Source organism: Mustela nigripes, chromosome 13 (assembly GCF_022355385.1).
Source record: "Mustela nigripes isolate SB6536 chromosome 13, MUSNIG.SB6536, whole genome shotgun sequence".
In the NCBI taxonomy this organism is placed as follows: Eukaryota; Metazoa; Chordata; class Mammalia; order Carnivora; family Mustelidae; genus Mustela; species Mustela nigripes.
The window spans coordinates 140011035-140032150 of record NC_081569.1 but is presented as its reverse complement, the minus strand read 5'-3'; the positions used below and the strand labels follow the sequence as shown (position 1 = coordinate 140032150).

General features: G+C 47.9%; 1 protein-coding gene across 1 annotated transcript in view; it reads right to left on the bottom strand.

Moving 5' to 3' along the window:
* Positions 1-21116, bottom strand: part of LOC131998924 (cholesterol 24-hydroxylase) — a 32490-nt gene that overhangs the window by 6953 nt on the left and 4421 nt on the right. The window contains exons 2-12 of the mRNA XM_059371352.1: positions 18690-18770; positions 18066-18147; positions 12463-12536; positions 11912-11998; positions 10844-10982; positions 9994-10104; positions 9009-9159; positions 8737-8799; positions 7643-7715; positions 5269-5353; positions 4391-4501 (exon numbers count right to left, since the gene is read on the bottom strand). Of these exons, the coding sequence (XP_059227335.1) occupies positions 4391-4501; positions 5269-5353; positions 7643-7715; positions 8737-8799; positions 9009-9159; positions 9994-10104; positions 10844-10982; positions 11912-11998; positions 12463-12536; positions 18066-18147; positions 18690-18770 (1057 nt within the window). The remainder of the gene's footprint in view (positions 1-4390; positions 4502-5268; positions 5354-7642; positions 7716-8736; positions 8800-9008; positions 9160-9993; positions 10105-10843; positions 10983-11911; positions 11999-12462; positions 12537-18065; positions 18148-18689; positions 18771-21116) is intronic.

The window sequence follows — 21116 nt, the reverse complement described above, 5'->3', positions numbered from 1 at the left end:
GGTACATCCAAATAAAGCTGGGGTGGCTATCCTTATATCAGATAAATTACATTTTAAGGCAAAGACTATAATAAGAGATGAGGAAGGACACTATATCATACTCAAAGGGCCTGTCCAACAAGAAGCTCTAACAATCTTAAATATCTATGCCTCTAACATAGGAGCAACCAACTATATAAACCAATTAATAACAAAATCAAAGAAACACATTGACAATAATACAATAATAGTAGGGAACCTTAACACCACCCCTCACTGAAATGGACACATCATCCAAGCAAAAGATCAACAAGGAAACAAAGGCCTTAAATGACACACAGGACCAGATGGACATCACAGATATATTCAGAACATTTCATCCCAAAGTAACAGAATACACATTCTTCTCTAATGCACACGGAACATTTGCCAGAATAGATCACATCCTGGGTCACAAATCAGGTCTCAAGCAATACCAAAAGATTGGGATCATTCCCTGCATATTTTCAGACCACAATGCTCTGAAGCCAGAACTCAACCACAAGAGGAAAGTTGGAAAGAACTCAAATACATGGAGGCTACAGAGCATCCTAATAAGAATGAATGGGTCAACAGGAAATTAAAGAAGAATTGAAAAAATTCATGGAAACAAATGATAATGAAAACACAACAGTTCAAAATCTGTGGGACACAGGCGGTCCTGAAAGGAAAGTATATAGCCATACAAGCCTTTCTCAAGAAACAAGAAAGGTCTCTAGCCCTAAACCTAAAGGAGCTGGAGGAAGAACAGCAAAAAAAGCCTAAACCCAGCAGGAGAAGAGAAACCATAAAGATCAGAGCAGAAATCAATGAAATAGAAACCAAAAGAACAGTAGAACAAATAAATGAAACTAGGAGCTGGTTCTTTGAAAGAATTAATAAGATTGGTAACCCCCTGGCCAGACTTATCAAAAAGAAAAGAGAATGGACCCAAACTAATAAAATCATGAATGAAAGAGGAGAGATCACAACCAACACCAAAGAAATACAAAGAATTATAAGAACATATTATGAGCAACACTATGCCAGCAAATTAGACAATCTGGAAGAAATGGATGCATTCCTAGAGACCTGTAAACTACCAAAACTGAACCAGGAAGAAATAGAAAACCTGAACAGACCCATAACCAGTAAGGAGATTGAAGCAGTCATCAAAAATCTCCCAAAAACAAGAGCCCAGGGCCAGACATCTTCCCAGGGAATATTACCAAACATTTAAAAAAGAACTAATACCTATTCTCCTGAAACTGTTCCAAAAAATAGAAATGGAAAAAAAACTTCCAAACTCATTTAATGAGGCCAGCATTACCTTGATCCCAAAACCAGACAAAGACCCCATCAAAAAGGAGAATTACAGACCAATATCCTTGATGACCACAGATGCAAAAATTCTCACAAAAATACTAACCAATAGGATCCAACAGTATGTTGAAAGGATTATTCACCACAACCAAGTGGGATTTATTCCTGGGCTGCAACGTTAGTTCAACACATGCAAATCAATCAATGTGATACAATACATTAATAAGAGAAAGAACAAGAACCATATGTTACACCCAATAGATGCTGAAAAAGCATTTGACAAAGTATAGCATCCTTTCTTGATCAAAACTCTTCAAAGTGTAGGGATAGAAGGTATATACCTCAATATCATCAGAGCCATCTATGAAAGACCCGCAGCCAATATCATTCTCAATGGGGATAAACTGAGAGCTTTTCTCCTAAGATCAGGAACACAGCAGGGCTGTCCACTATCACCACTGCTATTCAACATAGTACTAGAAGTTCTAGCCTCAGCAATCAGACAACAAAAAGAAATTAAAGGCATCCGAATCAGCAAAGAAGAAGTCAAACTCTCACTCTTTGCAAATGATATGATACTTTATGTGGAAAACCCAAAAGATTCCACTCCAAAACTGCTAGAACTTATACTGGAATTCAGTAAAGTGTCAGGATATAAAATCAATGCACTAAAATAAGTTGCATTTCTATACATCAACAACAAGACAGAAGAAAGAAAAATTAAGGAGTCAATCCCATTTACAGTTGCACCCAAAACCATAAGATACCTAGGAATAAACCTAACCAAAGAGGCAAAGAATCTGTACTCAGAAAACTATAAAGTATTCATGAAAGAAATTGAGGAAGACACAAAGAAATGGAAAAATGTTCCATGCCCATGGATTGGAAGAACAAACATTGTGAAAATGCCCATGCTACCTAAAGCAATCTACACATTTAATGCAATCCCTATCAAAATACCATCAATTCTTTTTCAAAGAAATGGAACAAATAATCCTAAAATTTATATGGAACCAGAAAAGACCATGAATAGCCAGAATAATGTTGAAAAAGAAAGCCAGAGTTGGTGGCATCACAATTCCAGACTTCAAGCTCTATTACAAAGCAAATATCATTCTCATCAGCATCAAGACAGTATGGTAGTGACCCAAAAACAGACACATAGATCAACGGAACAGAATAGAGAGCCCAGAAATAGACCTTCAACTTTGTGGTCAACTAATCTTTGACAAAACAGGAAAGAATGTCCAGTGGAAAAAAGACAGTCTCTTCAACAAATGGTGTTGGGAAAATTGGACAGCCACATGCAGAAGAATGAAACTGGACCATTTCCTTACACCACACACAAAAATAGACTCAAAATGGAAGAAAGACCTCAATGTGAGAAAGGAATCCATCAAAATCCTTGAGGAGAACACAGGCAGCAACCCCTTCGACCTCAGCTGTAGCAACTTCTTCCTAGAGACATCGCCAAAGGCAAGGGAAGCAAGGGCAAAAATGAACTATTGGGATTTCATCAAGATCAAAAGCTTTTGCACAGCAAAGGAAACAGTCCACAAAACCAAAAGACAGCTAACAGAGAGGGAGAAAATATTTGCAAATGACATATCAGATAAAAGGCTAGTATCCAAAATATATAAAGAATTTATCAAATTCAACACCCAAAGAACAAATAATCCAATCAAGAAATGGGCAGAGGATATGAACAGACAGTGCTGCAAAGCAGATGTCCAGATGGCCAACAGACACATGAAAAAATTCTCAACATCATTCAGCATCAGGGAAATACAAATCAAAACCACAATGAGATACCACCTCACACCAGTCAGAATGGCTAAAATTAACAAGTCAGGAAACGACAGATGCTGGCGAGGATGCAGAGAAAGGGAAACCCTCCTACACTGTTGGCGGGAACGCAAGCTGTTGCAGCCACTCTGGAAAACAGCAGGGAGGTTCCTCAAATAGTTGAAAATAGAGCTACCCTATGACCCAGCAATCGCACTACTGGGTATTTACCCTAAAGATACAAACGTAGTGATCTGAAGGGGCACATGTACCCGAATGTTTATAGCAGCAATGTCCACAATAGCCAAACTACGGAAAGAACCTAGATGTCCATCAACAGATGAATGGATAAAGATATGGCGTATATACACAATGGAATACTATGCAGCCATCAAAAGAAATGAAATCTTGCCATTTGCCACAACATGGATGGAACTAGAGGGTATCATGCTAAGCGAAATAAGTCAATCGGAGAAAGACAATTATCACATGATCTCCCTGATATGAGGAATTTGAGAGGCAGAGTGGGGGGTTTGGGAGGTAGGGAAGGAAAAAATGAAACAAGATGGGATTGGGAGGGAGATAAACCATAAGAGACTCTTAATCTCACAAAACAAACTGAGGGTTGCTGGGGGGAAGGGGTAGGGAGAGGGGGGTTGCATTATGGACATTGGGGAGGGTGTGTGCTCTGGTGAGTGCTGTGAGATGTGTAAGCCTGACGATTCACAGACCTGTACCCCTGGGGCTAATAATACATTATACATTAATAAAAATAATTAATAAATAAATTTAAAAGTAAATAAAGGCAAAATGCTGTAACTGAAAAAAAAAAAAAGATTTTTCTCCCCCTCTGCCTCTGCCCCTCCCTGCCCCTCCAGTCACACTCTCGTGCTTGCTCTTTAAAGAACAAAAACCAAAAACAAACAAGTAAAGGAGAGGAGGCGGGAAGTCACCTCCACGGGAGAAGGGGTGGTGGAGGAGAGAGAGAAGGAACTGGACAGCCTGGGGTCAGCTGTGAAACTGGGCACATCTTGTATCTGTCCCTGGCCGGCTATGTGACCTCAGGAAAGTGACCTAAGCTCTCTAAGCCTCAGTGTCCTCAGATGTAAACAAGGTGCCTCCCTTCCAGAATCATCCACTGTAACTTTACACTGGACTGTGTGAAAGGGAAGAGAGACCTCACATGGCTATAGTGCAGCTTGAATGAGAACCCCCAGTGGTGACAATGGGGCCACGGATATCCCGACCTCAGGGCTGGGGGCAGGCAGGAAGGGCCCCCACACACCAGGAGCGGAGTGTTGCCAGGTACTCTGACCCCGTCAATCAAGGTCTCCTCCTCCAGCAGGCGAAAGGTGCCCCATGCTGGCGGGTACAGCCTCAGGGACTCTTTGAGAACCTACAGAAGCCACACGGGGAGACAAGGAGAGAAGTCAGGAGATCCCCCAGATCGCGCTAGTGGCATGCCCCGGACCCACCTTTGCTCCCACTCCCAGGGCTGAATATGCACCCATGTCTAGGACTGGGTCCCAGACCCCTGCAAAGTTAGCCTCAGCTTCTTGTCCAACCCTTCTTGTCACAGGAGAAACTGACACCCAAAAGGAGAAGGGAGTTGGGCAGAACCCCTGTGGCGGAGCCTAGACCAGGACCCAGGCCTTCTCTCTGAACCAGGGCACCACCATCCCAGAGGGCCCCCCCCCTGAGCTCAAGCCAGGCCTCCGGCTGTGCTCTGTTGGGGTGGGGAGGGGGCCGCTGAGTCTGGCCCCTGGAGGCCGGCTTGAGGCTCCTGGAAGTGCCCAGCCCAGCTGGGAAGTGCAAACAGCGTCATTCCATCAAGGGCTGCTTCCCCACCGAGGCTGCGCACTGGAGTCACCTGCGAGGCCTTTACAAAGGCTGCGGCCCCTCCTGACCCACCTTAACCTGCCCCAATGACTCTGATGTCATTGATCCGTGGCAGCTCTGGTCATGGGAATTTTTTTTTTAAATCTCCTGGGACATTCTCACGTGCAGTGAAGTTAGAGAAAGGGTTCCAGGTGCAGAAGGCCTGGCTTGATGAACCACCCCCAAGTGCCCAGAAGCTTCTCTCCCACCCCCACACCTAGGACAGAAGGCCTGGCTTGATGAACCACCCCCAAATGCCCAGAAGCTTCTCTCCCGCCCCCACACCTGGGACAGGTACTGCAGTCTCCCCAGGTCGTCACAGTCAAGGTGCCTCTTAGAACCGATGACCTCATCCACCTCCGCCTGCAGCCTGTTGGGGCAGATGAAGATAAGCTCGTCCCCAAGAAGAGGTTCCCCCCACCGCCTAGTTTTAGGAAGGGGGGATGGAGGGGAGCAAGAAGTGAGCCTCCTGGGACAGCCCATCGCGTGCATGCACACACATATACACGCACGCACAGTCCGCCCCTTTGTTGAAGACATCCAGGAACTGCTGTGTCCCAACCGAGATGCCTGAGCAGTTGGCAGCTGTGTTCAGGGCCTGTACAAATTCCCCCTTCGTGCTTGCTGCTTGGAACTGGTGGCAGAAAATAAACGCACCACGGATCCAGCTCTCTGCACCAAGCAGCCTGTCTCAGCCTGGCTCGTAGCAGCCGACAGCTGGAAACAGAATGAGCAGTGCAGGGATGCTGGCTGAGTAATGACGGGGACCGTTAGAAGAATATGCAGCACCAAGAGTGGGTTTGGACCACGTCACACCCACGAGGAAGGCAGAAAAGAACAAGAGTTAGCAAGGATGTGGAGAAATCAGAACCCTTGTGCACTGTCCGTAGGAATGGAACCCGCTGCAGGTGTATATGGAAAATAGGATGGCGGTTCCTCCAAACGGGAAATCTAGAATTACCGTATGCTCCAGCAGTGCCATTCTGGGTGTGTGTGCCCCCACATAGAAAGTAGGGGCTCGTAGATACTTGTACACCCAAGTTCATGGCTGCATTAGTCACAGTAGCCGAAGGGCGGAAGCAACCCCAGTGTCCGTCACCAGATGAATAGACCAGCAAAATGTGGTCTGTCCATGGGGTGCCTGGGCAGCTCAGTCACCCAAGCATCTGCCTCCAGCTCAGGTCTTGATCCCAGGGTCCCCGGCTCGAATCCCATGTCCTGCTCCCTGCTCAGTGAGGAGTCTGCTTCTCCCTTCCTTCTGTCCCTCCCCCTGCTCCTTCACTCTCAAATAAAAAAGTCTTTTTACAAAATGTGGTCTATTACAATGTAATATTATTCAGTCTTAAAAGAGAGGGAAGTTCTGACACCTGCTAAAACAAAGGCGGACCTTGAAGACATTATCCTAAGTGAGATAAGCCAGACAAAAACGTCCGTTACTGTGTGATTCCTGTATGAGGTCCCCAGAGGAGTTAAATTCACAGAAACAGAGAGTAGAATGGGGCCACGGGCTGAGGGCATTGGGAAGCTAGTGTTTACTGGAGACGGTGTCAGTTGCAACGATGAGAAAGTTCTGGAAATGGTTGTGATAATTGCACAGTAATGGGAATGTGCTTAATGCCGCTGAACTATGCCCTTAAAAAATTACAATGCCCAGTTTTATGCATGTATGTGTGTGTTTGTTTATATCCACAATATAAAAGAGCGGATTTGGGAGAAGAGTTTATAATAAATAATGTGGGGCGATGCGATAAAACACATGGTGAAATTCAGTAGCTAGTTGTGAGCTGCCTCCAGGGGGCAGGGCACTGTGGGTAGAATAATAATAATACTGGTAATTGTTATTATTATTAGTAGTAGTAGTAGTATAACTTTTCTGCTTTCTCCAAATTTTTATAAAGAGCATATTTATGTTCTTTTTTTATGTATCTGTATTTACGTATCTGTATTACAGATACAGTTAAAACCCTAACCAACCACTTTATCCTTCACATCTGCCCTTGGACACTGCCCATTAATAACTGTAATCAAGGCTTTCCCCACCTCCAGGGCTCCCACCCCCAAGCCTATCAGGGTTTTCAGAGTGCTTTCACATTGGTGCAGTTGGTTTGCGCTACCGTTTGCATTTAAGGAAACCAATGGCCCAGCTCAAAGGCCATCTCCAGGCACCCTCCATTGTCTTGCAAGTTGAATATAAGCCCTTCCTCAGTGCTGAGTTGGGAATTCTGTTCAGTTCTCAGTGCCAGCCCCTGGCCAGGCACTGAGCATGGTGTGGAGAGGGAAAGAACCATGATCCCTGATTTTTTGGAGCTTTAATTTCATGACTGAAATAGACTCAAAGCAAACCGGCCCAGGAGAAAAAGGCATTCATGAGCTGGAAGGAAGCTAGGAGGGGAAACATAGAATGACTACTTTAGGGGTGTGAGAAGGCTTCTGTGGGGCTGGACAGGGAGTTCTCTAAGAGAAAAGCAAGGAGAGGAGCTTCCAGAAGAGGGACTGGCATGTGCAAAGGCCCTGGGGTAAAGAGAAGCAGGACACACTGGAGGAGGCTCCGTGGTGGGAGGCTGGAACTGTCTGTCTTCTAGGAACAAGACATCAGTGAATCCCTTCACCAGCTTCAAGGGGAGCCACTACCTGACCCCCAAATCTCCCCATTCCATACCTTGCCAGGATTTCAGGCTGGCGGGACAGCTCCATCACCGTGAATGCCAAGTGATTGGCAGACGTCTCATGGCCTGTAGGAATGGAGAGGGGCAGTTCCACACGGGGCGACCCGGCTGCTGCTGGCCCGGCCCACCCGCCTCTGAGACCCTGAGCATGTGGTGGCAGTTCAGGTCCTCACATCTGCCCCCTGCATCTGCGCTGCACGTACAGATAGGAAGGAGAGAGGCTGCCCACCCGCAGATCCCCTGCGCTCACCAGAGTAAGTCCAATAAACGGCATCTGCTCCCAGGCATCTGGTTTTTACACCCTAAAAGCTCCCTCTGGGGCACCTGGGTGGTTCAGTAGGTTAAGCATCTGCCTTTGGCTCAGGTCATGATCCCAGAGTCCTGGGATCAAGCCCCATGTTGGGCTCTCTGCTCAGTGGGGAGCCTGCTTCCTTCTCTCCCTCCACTGCTCCCCCTGCTCATGCTTTCTCTCTCTCTCTCCGGGTCTCAAATAAATAAAATCCTTAAAAAAAAATTTGATGAGCAAAGGAATGAAGTTGCCGGGCACATCTTTTTTATGCTGGTCTGAGGAAGGCCTCCCCACAAATCCTGAGTGGGGCGGAGCCTTGAGCTCACATGGCCAAGCTCTCCTGCCAATAGGCAGCTTCACAGGGTGCCCGGGTGCTCAGTTGTTAAGCATCTGCCTTCAGCTCAGATCATGATCCCGGGGTCCCAGGCTCGAGCCGCCCCACATCAGGTTCCCTGCTCAGTGGGGAGCCTGCTTGTCCCTCTCCCTCTCCCACTGCTTGTGTTCTGTGTTCCCTCTCTCATTGCATCTCTCTGTCAAAAAAAAAAAAAAAAAAAAAAGGCAGCTTTATGACCCCTCATGGTGGCCAGCTCTATCACCAGGTCAGCAGCCACCAAGAAGGCCTCCCGGACCTCCCCGAGCAGAGAGAGGACTTCTGCTCCCCTATCCCAGCCCGTCACTTCTGCATCTGAACTCTGCACAGACAGCCTGAAAAATCACCCCAAGTCAGGGTTTAGGGGATGCCTGGTTCCCACCATTCCTGCAAAGTCCTGAGCCTTTGCCACCCCTGGAGGTACAGACCAGCAATGAAGAAGGTGACGAAGTTGTCCAGCAGGATTTCATCGTCCTGGGCCCCCTCTTCAGCTGAAAGACAAGGAGGGTCTCAGGGCCCGGCCGCCGACACCCGCTGCACGCACACCCCTCCCTCCCTCTCCCCGCAGCTGAGCAAGGAAGCAAACGTCCTTCTCCCCGAAAGTCAGAGAGAGACACTGGGAGTCAAGTGTGATCAGCCACCGTGATGGGGGCACCCCTGCCGCCCGGCCCTCTCCCGGCCCATGCGGGAGCCCTCGAACCTTTGAGGATCTGCGTGAGGATGTCGGCAGGTACTTCCTCCCCCCTCTTCAGGGCCTCCCGGCGGCGCTGGACCCAGTCCTTGCCAACCTGGCGCAGAAAGCGAATGCTCTCCCGGGTCTCGCGGAGCTGCTTCCACTTCCCTGGCATAAACTGAACAGGGGCTCCCACTCAGGACGCCAACCAGGCACACGCGTCCACCTCTCCTGCTCCCCCAACTCTGCAACAGCTTTAGAAACCCACTGTGGCCCTGGCAACCTGGGAGGTGAGAAGATTGCGCGAAAATCCTAGCAAAGAGGAAGCCTCCAAGGAGACTTGACCAACATGGCAGGCTGGGCCCAAGCATCGGCTTCCCCTTCCTGTACCAAATCCCTAGATATGATGGGAAAGATGCCTGGAAAATAAGAAGGGATGCCTGAGGATGGAGGCAGCTAGGACTGCGAGGAACGAGGAAGCCACAGCCAGAGGGGAGTAGGTAGAATCAACAGCAGAAAAGATGGGGTGGCATCAGGGGACCCCCAGCTCAGAGGCTGAAGTCCCAGGGAACAGGAAGAGGCCCTGGGCATCTGTCTGAGGATCAACTCAAGTACCACCTTTCTCCTTCTTCCTCTTTCATGCCTGGAACAAGGCAGTGATAGCTGGAGCTGCAGCAGCCATCTTATAACAATGAGCTGATGTGCTGGAGACAGCAGAACGGAAAGACAAAACATTCCAAGACCATCAGACACTGTGTCGCTATCACAGCCATCCTCCATGGTCTGTTTCAGGATGATTTTACATGAGAGAAAGATGAACTCCTAATTTACTTAAGTCACTTTGCTTTTGATTCTCTATGTTAGAAGATGTATGCAAATCCTAACAGATTCACCTCGCTCATACCAGTGCTCAAAACCCATTCTGGAAAAAGGTCACTGGAGGAGGTAAACGTCCAGCAAACTAGGACGCCAGTTCTGGTGGCTGGTCACTGGAGGGGGGTGCAGGCAGTACCTTCGCCAGAGTGTTTCGAGATGCAGAAATCCCCTCCAGGATCAGTTTCACCTTCAGGGACAGAGGCTTCTGGGCACCCAGCAGCATGCCTGTCTCCATCCCAAAAGCTGCCTGGGGGAGAGAGAAGAGCAAGGTCATCCCTGGGTTGGTGGGAAGACTTGAAAACCCAGCGCAGAACCTGGCACTGCTCAGCTAGAGAGACCCAGGCCCCACGGCTAAGGGTTTACGTGCGTCATGTCATCAACTCCTTACGATGACCCATAATGATTCCAACCCCCCGGAAGGCAGTGAGGACCACATGGCACACAGGAGCCACTCCACAAACTTGGTTTCCCTCCCTGACGAGATGCGTTTCCCCAGAAATGCAGGCTTCCTTGGTGTCCCTTCTATACCCAGCCTCCCAGTGAATTACTGAGTGACAATGACCCTTCCGTCACCATCTGCATGCCCTCCAGCTGCCTGAGCTGCCCTTACCTGGGCGGGGGGAGTTATTGGGCCACTGCTGAGCCTACCAGGGTGCAGAGCCAAGCCAGACCCAGGGTAGGCACTTAAGGGGAGGTAGGCTCTGGGCTGGGAGGCAGGCAGACGTGAGAGCCAGTCCAGCTTCTGCCACTGACCCGACAGAGGCCAGTCCCCACACCTCTCAGGGTCCACTCGCAGAGAATGAGTTCGCAGGTGTGGTCTCGTGAGAGCGCATGTTGAATATTCAAGGAGGTACGAAGCTCCCCACCCAGAGCAGGGGCTGACCAGTAGAGGAGGGGGGGGGGATGCCAGGAAAGAGAAGAGGGAGAGAAGAGCAGCCCCTGACCATGTCGGACCCCGCTCCCATGGCCCACCAGCCTCCCATCACCTTGGCCAGGATGTCCATGGTGGTGCAGGTCAGCATATCCTGCATGGACACTGGGGTCTGCCCATCAGCCTTGGCCTCCAGAATCTCCACCAGCTGCTCAGCTTTCTCGTTGAATGTTTCCATCAAGCTGACCAAGGAGCTGGGGGAACAGCATCGTTGAAGGAGCCAAGAAATTGGAAACAACTCAACTATGTCTATTGACTGAATGGATAAGCACAATGTGGTATGTCCAATACAATGGAATTCCAATTGATAATAAAAAAGGGAAATTCTGGGGCACCTGGGTGGCTCAGTTGGTTGAGTGACTGCCTTTGGTTTGGGTCATGGTCCTGGGGTCCTGGGATCAGGTCCCTCATTGGGCTCCCTGTTCTGTGGGGAACATGCTTCTCCCTCTGCCTGCCACTCCCCCTGCTTGTGCTTGCTCTCTCTCTCTCTATCAAATAAATAAAATCTTTAAAAAAAGGGGGGGGGATTCTGAATCATGCTTGGGCATGGATGAACTTCCAAAATCTTATGCTAAGTGAAAGAAGCCAAAAGAAATGTTGTAGGATTCCCTTTATACGAAATGTCTAGAATATGAAAATCCACAGAGACGGAAAGAGGATTAATGGTTTCCAGGTGCTGAGGCCACTGAAGGGAAATGGGGAGTGCTTGCTTTTTGGGGGTGATGAATGTATTCTAAAATGGACTGTGGTGATGGTTGTACAATTTTGTGACTAGGCGAAAACCCACTCGATTGTAAGTGATGAATTGTATGGTATGGAAACCAGACCACAATAAATGCTATTTAAAACATAAAATGTAGCCCAAAGTGAGAACTATGATAAAGAAAATGAAAAACCCAGAGGAGGGCTGATGTGGTCTAAGTGGCGGAGTCCCTGGGGGGGAGACCCCCACCCGCAGGCGTCACTGCCGCTCACTCCGTGATGTTCAGTCCTACACCGCTGGCAGCCTGCCTTGCTCTCTCTCTGACTACTAATGCCCTCTCCTCTCTCCCTTCAGCTGGGGGGAAGCCCGTCCTGTGAAACCCACCCCCTTCCCAAAGCCCGCCATCTTGGAGACACTCACCTGCGGCTGAAGGCCAGGTCCATGACCCGGCGCTGTTTGTGCCAGCGCTCATAGTCACATTCCGACACCAAGCCTTGGCCAAAGAGTCTGCGGAGACAAAGGTCTGACGTGAGAAATGGGGAGGAAAGGGGGACTGATGGCTTCATGCAGATGGGATCCCCTTTCAGGATGGGGGGAATGTTCTGGAGCTACACAGTGGTGATGGCTACACCATACTGTGATTGGACCAAATGCCACAGAATTATAACTCCAAGGTGGTTAAAATGATGACTTTTGTGAATTTTACCACGACAAAAAATAACTAAGAAATGGGATGGCCGTGTGCCCCAACCTTGCAACCCCCCAACCCGCCCATCCGCTATCCAAAGGGGAAAGAGGAGAAGGAAGGTGACAATGACAAGAGCGGTGGCCACTATATGGGGCACCTGTTGTATGCCTGGAAGCCAGGGCTCAGGCCTTCATGCTATGCCCAATGCCCTGGGCCCTGCGGCCCCCCTGCCTGCCACCAGAGAATTTCCCGTCCTCTCCCCCAGCCCCTCCTCAAGCCTTACCTCTCACCAAACACAGTCTGGATTGCGTGGTACATCTTGGAGTCCTTGTTGTACTTGGTGGACATCAGGAACTTCTAAACATCCCCAAAAAGCCAACATGAGCTCGTGCACCCGTGAGAGGCTACAAAGGACTAAGTAGTTTTCTGAACTCTTGGGAAACAATGCCCCAGCAGTCACCATTACCTGAATCCCAGCTGTGGCATGAGGACTTCGTCTAGCACAATCTCACCTAACCCTCCAGGAACCCTGCCTTCCAGCAACAGCATCTTGTTTGGGGATGAGGAATGCAGGGCACAGAGGGGTGCCGTGATATTCCTGTGGCCACACAGTGAGAGTGTGTGGGGGGTCCTCAATTCCGTGCCCACGCATGGACCTCAGGACACACCATCTTCCAAAGCAGCGAGAACCAGAGCGGGGAAGGGGAGAAGCTCAAAGGGAGGCCTTCTGGGACACAGGAGAGACCCTCAGCACAGATTCAGTATCATTAGTGCCAACCTAGGCACAGAAGTCAAGGAAGGCTTCTTGGAGGAAGGATCTCAACTTGCCTCACCGCAAGCTCGATGGTAGCAATAATAACATTGGCTGACAGATCTTGAGCCAGTACAGCCAAAGCTCAGGCTTGAATTTGGAATCAGCTGGCTTGAATTTGGACCCAGGCTCAGCATCTTGGTTCTACCACTTGTTAACTCTATGACCACAGGCAAGTTACTCATCTCCTCTGCCTTCAGCTTCCTCATCTCCCCTGATGGGGTAAGAAGAGTGCCTGCCTGGGAAGGTTGCTGTGAAGAGTAAATTCACTCTGCATGAAAAGTCTGAGAGCACTGGGACACAGCAGCTGCTCCATAAATGCCAGGGCCACACCAGCATCCTATAGCTCACTTAGTGCACAGTCATCCCGAAGATGTAGGTGCTATTTTTATGCTCATCTTACATATGATGAAGAAACTGAGATTTAAAATGCCTGAGGTCACACACACGGTGAATGTCGGACCTAGGGTTTGAATCCAGGCAGTTTGCCATGGGAGAGAGGAAAGAGAAGACTGTGATCCAGGCAGAGAAAGCCCAGGCCACATGCTGCCTTCAGGCAGAGGAAGAAGTGGGGAGGGGCAGCAGCAGGGCTGGATCCCAGAGGTCTGCCTATGGCTCACTGAGCTTTATCCCGTGGGCACTGGAAAGAAGCAAGGCGATATCTCTTCTCTACATTAATCCAGGGACTGCTGGTATCTGGGAGCTGAGCCTAGGGGGGTGTAATATCAATTTTTCAGGGAAAGAAAACCCCCAAAATGGTTGACTTTGGATCATGAGCCATATCCTGAGAACCCCAGCCCCCATCCCCGAAACACTGTCACTTATAAACCAACTTTTGTCACTATCCACTCCTACAGTTTCCATCCCTATGACAATAAAGGCTCAACTCCCAGGTCCCTCTAAAACATCCCTAAATAACCCAAGGTCTGTGCTAACCCCCCAACCTAAACTGAGGAATCTCCACACTGAGGTACAACAGCCTCAACACAGGCTCCAATCATGTGTCCCCATAGTAGGGGGTCCCCATGTCTGCTGTCCCTGGGGCTGGGGATCCTTTGAAGGCCCAGTGAGCTAGGTTCTGGGACATGAGGGGTGAATGCGGCACCCTCAGCACCTTTGCTGCCTTCTCTGAGTGTCCATACTGACAGCACTCTTCTGCACATTAAGGGATAACTGCTGGGAAGTTGACCTCTTGCCATAAGCAGTAAAAGAAAAATTTTTTAAAGGCAAAATGCATGAAATGTCTGTTTTCAGACACTAGACAAAAGGACGTGCAGGACTGTGAATCCCAAGAGAAGAAAAAGGAAAAAAAAAAAGATGTGAGCCGTACAACCTAAGATTACTCCAACTTTCTATAATTTCAAGATAAAGGCAATAAAATATAAAACTGAAATATAGCCCAGCAGGCTTTCCAAGTTGGTAAGATAGAAATCAGAATCCAGACAGGCCAGAGGAGGCTAGAATTTATAAGACAGAGCACCCGAGGGAAGGGAACAATGCATAGGAAGAGGTCCTATGCAGAAATCTGCACAGGGATCCCCTACATCTTTGGATGAATGACCCATACATGCACATAGTGAACACAAGACCAAATTCAAAACAACTTCTAGGAAAAGGAGAAATATGGAGTAACTACAGGCTAAACTATTCTCAGAGCTTACACAGCCCAAGAACTGTTCAACTTCCCAAAGGAATGAAACAAAAGTGAGCACTCAACAATGTACAACTCACAATGTCCAGGGTCCAACATGAAATCACTAGACATGTCAAAGAGCAGAAAAGTCTACCTATAACCAGGCCCAGAAATAACAGAGATGACGGAGTTTGCAGACAGGAACTTCAACACATTTATTACGAATATTGCAAATACTCCAAGGAATGCACATATCCAAGAAGTTCGAAGACTCCTACAGAGCATTAACAGAAAGAAAAGTACACCAAGGAAGATCATAATCAAATTTCTGACACCAGTGATAAAGAAAAAATCTTTAGAGTAAACAGAGATGAAGTAGTATATCAGTAGACTGATATAAGTTAAAGATTATACTATAAATCCCAGGACTACCACTAAGAGAAAAAGAAAGAGGGCCAATAAGCAAATGATGGAGATAAGATGAAATACTAAAATATACTTAATCCAAAAGAAGGCAGGAAGGAGAGGAGAACAAAGAACAGATAGGACAGAGAACAGTAACAGTACGGTAGATTTAAACCTCACCATATCAATGATTATATTAAATATGAATAACCTAAGCACTCCAATTAAAAGGCATAGATTGTCAGACTGTAAAACAGCAAAACCCAACTATATGCTATCTATAGGAAACCCACTTTAAATATAAAAACCCAGGGACACCTGGTGGCTCACTCCTTAAACATCTGCCTTTGGCTCAGGTCATGATCCCAGGGTCCTACATTGAGCTCTCTGCTCAGTGGGGAGTCTTCTTCTCTCCCTTTGTTCTCTCCCCCTCTCTCTCTCCCTTTCAAGTGAAAAAAATAATCTTTTAAAAAATGTGTGTGTATATATACACACACATACACACACATTTATATGTGTGTGTGTGGATATATATATATATACACACACATATATATATATATATGTGTGTATATATATATATATGTGTGTATATATATATATATATAAACCCAAATGGGTTAAAAGTAAAAGGATGGTAAAAGATCAACTCTTCAACACTAAGCAGAAGACAGCTGGAGTAGCTACAAGAAATGGAATATTACCAAGGATAAAGGGGGACATTTCTAAAGATAAGAGGGTCAATTCATCACAAAGACATATCATTCCCAAATATGTTCATGCCTAATAACAAAACTTCAAAATATATGAAGCAAAATAGATAGAACCAAAAGCAGAAATAGGAAAACCCATGATTGTGGTCAGAGTTTGACATTCCTCTCAAAGTAATTGCTAGAAAAACTATACAGAAAGTCAGTGAGGACTTAGAAGATTCAGCTAACACTACCAACCAACTTCTCCTGACATTTCTAAAATATTCCATTCAACAATCACAGAATATGCATGCTTTTTAAGTGTTCATAAACATTCACTAAGGAAGATCATAAGGGAGGTCATAAAATAAGCTTCAATTTGTTTAGATCAATTGAAATCATGAAGAGTATTTTCTCTGGCCTCATGGAAATAAACTAGAAATTAATAACAAAAGGTATTTGGAAATACCATAATATTTAGAAATTGAATAACATAATCTAAATAATCCATGAATCGAAGAAGAAATCACAAAGGAAGTTAGAAACTGTTTTGCACCAAATGAAAATAAAAGCACAACATATTGAAATTATGTTACATTTGTGCTAAAGTAGTACTTACAGGAGATATATGGCTGTAAGCACTTATATTAGAAAAGAAACAAGGTCTAGAATCAAATTTCTCATCTTCCACCTTAAAAAATTTGCACAAGAACAAATTAAATCCAAAGTGAGTAGAGGAAGGAAAAAATAAAGAGCAGAAATTAATAAAATAGAAAATGGACAAACAATGGAGAAATCCAATAAAACCAAAATCTGGTTCTTTGAAAAGATAAATAAAATTGATAAACCTTCTGCTACCCTGATGAAGAAAATAAGAGAAACCCAAATAACTGTTTGTAGGAATGAAAGAAGGGATATCACCACAAAGCCAGTAGATATGAAAAATTTAATCAATACATATTATGGACAACTTCATACCAATGATTTTAACAATTAGATGAAATGGACAGATGTCTTGAAAGACATGAATTACTAAACCCAAGAAAAATAGAAAATTGGAATGGCCATAAATCAATTAAAGAAAGCGAGTAATTAAAACAAAACAAGAAGCAATTCCTTCAAAGAATATGCCAGGCCCAGATGGCTTCACTGGTGAGTCTTATTATAAACATTCACGGAAAAAATAGCATTACCCCATACAAATGCCCTCAGACGACAGAGGAGAGGGGACATTTCCCAACTCCCCTTACAAGGTCTATTAAACTGATTCCCAAACCAGACAAAGGCATTTTAAGAAAATAATAAATATAGAAATAAAAAATTCTTGGCAGAAGATGAGTAACTTGTATCATGACCAGGAATGCAAGGTTGGCTTAACACTTGAACACTAACCAATGCATTCATCATATTAACATATATCGCTCAACTTTTCTTGCTGGGCATCACCAAGTTCTTTGCATGTGGTTTTTAGTGCTTTAAAAATGCATAAACTGTGTCTATATTTGAAATTAATTTAAAAAAATGATTTTCAGCATCCTCTTAGAGACACCATGGTGGTTCAGTCTTTTCTCCTGATCTGGACCCTCTGTCTCCTGCCAAGAATCACCCTGCTCAGCTGCTAAGTACCCAGCGTGAGAACAGAAGCACTGACGTTTATTGGGCACTTGCTGGGTATCAGGCACGGGCTGGGTGACTCACACGTGTTATTTCAGCTCCAGCATCATCTCTATTTTATAGATGAGGACACGGAGGCCCAGAGTGATGGCAGAACCACCAGACTTGAGCCCAGTTCAGCCAACTCCAAGGTAAATGATCTGCTGGCCATTCTTAGTGCTTAGTACCCACATGGCAGGTGTCCTCCTGTCCATAGTACAGACTGATCCATGCTCCCTGTTTCTTCATCTCTAACGTGGGGGCTAATGAAAGGCTCTCCCCCTGTGAGGATTAAATGGATTCATAATCGTGAAGTACATAAAGAAGTGCATGTTTATGTATCTGTTGTCCCTTTCTTTGTAAATAAATGTTTATATAAATATTTGTGAAATAAATCAATTGATCGTTAATTCTCATTCTAGTCCAGAGACAGAGGGGTTAAGATCCCACCTTGAAGATGAAGGAACCAAGGCTGAAAGAGATGAGCGAGCTAAATGTGTGTGCTACCTGGGCCACATTCCCAAACGGTGGGTGGTCAGAGAGAAAGACACCACTCGTTTCTGGATCCTTGGGAAACCAGCCCAAATGCTGGTGCCTCCAGGACATATCTCCTGCAGTCCCTGGGATCTGAGTTTCATGCCCCCAACCTGGGAACGGAAGGGCCCTCCCCACGGAACTACTCGGCTTCCTACCTTGACCGACTCAGGGCTCGTGACGATGACCGAGGTTTTGTGGAAGACATTGACCCGCACGACAGGGCCATACTTCTTAGCCCTAGAAACCAAAATGACCCAAAGGAGGCTGTCAGCTATGGGAGACGTGAATATCACCATCACCATCACCACCCAGCGGGAGGATCAGGGTGTCCCATCCTAGGACTCCCTGTTGAGTCACACACGCCCCCCCCCCCCAAAACACACACTGGGTCTCCGTTTCCACATCCATGAAATGGGGTTGCTACACTTCTCCTTTGCTGGGAATCAAGCCAGATCACGTCTTTGAAAATGCTTTGGCAAGTGTAAAACACCACCACATACACTGACTATTACCGAGTCACACCCCCCACCCAGCTTACAGATGAAGAAACTGAGGCTCAGAATGTCTGATGGCTGGTCTCAGGTCGCACGGCTGGCGGAAGGCAGAGCTTGCCTTCTGAACCAGCCTCCTCTGCCTCTCCACTCAGGGGAGGAACTTTGGGGGTAGCAGTAACCTGGTGGGGGAGGGGGGATTGTATGCACTGGCCTGAGGGACAGGGGGTGGTGCCCCATGAGGGACCTGGGTTGGAGTAAGGGCAACAAATGACAACTGGGACCCACCAATCCAAAAACACATCTTGGAGCACGCGGCCACAAACCTCATCCTTCCTCCAAAAGTAGGGGAGATGTCCTAGAAGGAAACTAGAAGAAACGGGAAATATTAAGATCACCAGAAGTCACCGTTAAAGAGTGCCCCCCTTCCTACAGGACCCCGTGAGGTCGGCGTTATTAGGCCCACTTCGCAGATGGAAGGACTGAGGCACGAGGAGGTATGGTGCTGGCTCAAGGGCACCGGGCAGTAAGAATGAAGGCAGAACACAAAGTCAGGTCTGGCCAGCTCCAGACGTCTCCATAGAGAAGACAGAGAAGGATGAGACCATCTCCCTGGTGCAGGGGCGGGGGGCTGGCACGTGGAAAGTGGACAGTATTATTGTGCACATTTACCTTGAGATATCCACTGAACATTGACTGCAGGCTGGACACCATCCTCCGCCTCATTCCAGCTGACCTTCCCTACTGCCGGGAGGTAGATCTGTTGTTAACCTGTCTTACAGGTGCGGCAGCACAGGCACAGACGTGATCATCTGCTCACCGTGGTACGGTGGGGACCAGGCCACCCCAAAGTCCTTCTCACCAGGGGATTGTTTGGTGACGCTAAGTCTGCAGTGTGTGCATAAGTCTGGTGTGATCACCAGCATGTGATCAAGCCTGTTTGGCGTCAGCTTGTGGCAACTTTTAAGGTGCTTCCTATCCCCTGCATGACTTACTCCAGTCAAGCTCACTGACTGCACACCATCTAGAATGGACAACAAAACTGCAGATGGGGTTTCTGGGTCAGAGAACTCACCTCCTGGTGGGAGATGGAGAGCACATAAACAAATAGGTAAGTAAATATGCAGTCGGAGAGTGATGGGAGAAAAAGCTCAGGGGTGGATAATCAGAGGCAGGGTCAGGAAATGGCCCTGTAAGAAGGTAACATGTGAGCTGCCATAAGTGAGGGACTTGGCTGCCCAGGTATCTGGGAGAAGAGCATTCCTGGCCAAGGAAATAGCAGGTGCAAATGTCCTGAGGTAGGAGTGTACTTGGTAAGTTCAAGGAACGGGGGGCAGGTGTTGAAGCTGGAGTACAGTGTTTAAGGGAGATGTGGTACAGAATAGGTTTCCCAAGGTAGGGGGCAGATCACCCATAGCCTTGTGGACTGCTGTCGAACTTTTGCTTTGACCTTGAAATTGGGGCCACTGGAGGGTTTTGAGCAGAGCAGAGACAGGGTCTGATGGGTTTTCAATGGCTCACAGTCACAGCTGCTGTGCTCGGAGTAAATGGGATGGATGGAGGGCAGGAAGGGAGACAGGGGTACCAGCGAGGGGCTGTGAAAGGGGACACGGCTCAGACCCGTGCAGTCCAGAAGCCCCATTTCTAGTGTACATTGTAGGAAGAGCAGAGCGGACTTGCTGTGGCGGTGGGTGTGAGAGTGGTGTCAGGGCTGACCCAAGTCTCCTGGGCTGAGTGTCGGAAGGATGAATGGGGCTGCCATTTACTAAGGTGAGGAGGACTGAAAAGGAGCTGGTGGGGGGTGGCAGACCCCACCGTGCCCACCTCTGCCCTTGGGTATTTGAGGACCAGCATGGAGACTCTGCCGGGGGGTGCCCAGCTCTGCCTGCCGGAAGGGCGGGCCAGAAGTTCCTGCTCCACACCCCCAGGGCAGCCTCCACCAATGACCCTGTGCCCTCCATCTGGGTGCCCTCCCAGAGCTCCCCGGGGAGGGGGTGCCCCTCAGTTGCTCCCAGAGGTAGCTTGCTTTTTTGGCTTTCTGACCTCCTCCCTCTAATTGCCAGCTCCCCTCAGGATCACCCCCCCAAAACCACTTACAATTCCATTTTTGTCTCAGGATCGGCTCCTGGGGACCAACCTGAGACAAGTGGTTTAAATTAGGCATTGGGCTCTGAACCTGTCACGTCTGCAGAGGAAAGCTACTAAGGGAAGCAGCAGGTGAGTACGCACTTGAAGCCAGGCTACAGATGGGAATGTGACAGTCGGCAGCAGAGAGGCAGCACTTAGAGCCCGGGCAATGGAACCAGACCCCACCGGGGTTAGTGTAGACGGGGAAGAGACCCAACGACTGAGCCAGGCCATCAGGCAGCAAAGGGACCACCAACCAGGGAGACTGCGTGGGAGCTGCTAGGGAGGCTGGAGGCGAGCCGTGGGGAGTGGAGGGGGAAGGCTGCAGAGAGAGCAGGACAGGGAAGGGACGGGCGCCCCCCCAGGCTGCCCTGGGGCCAGGCAAGACCAGGACTGAAGTGTTTTTGTGCATGGAGCTACAGGGGTCACTGGTCACTGCGACCTTGGCCAGAGCAGGGTGGGCAGAGAGGCCGGGTGGCGGGCCCAAGAGAGGAAGAGGAGGAGGAATGGGGGCCCAAAGGTAGGTGGGCTTCTCAGGGGGTTGCTGAGGGGGTGCCTCTGCAGGGGGCGGCAGTTGGAGGGAACCGG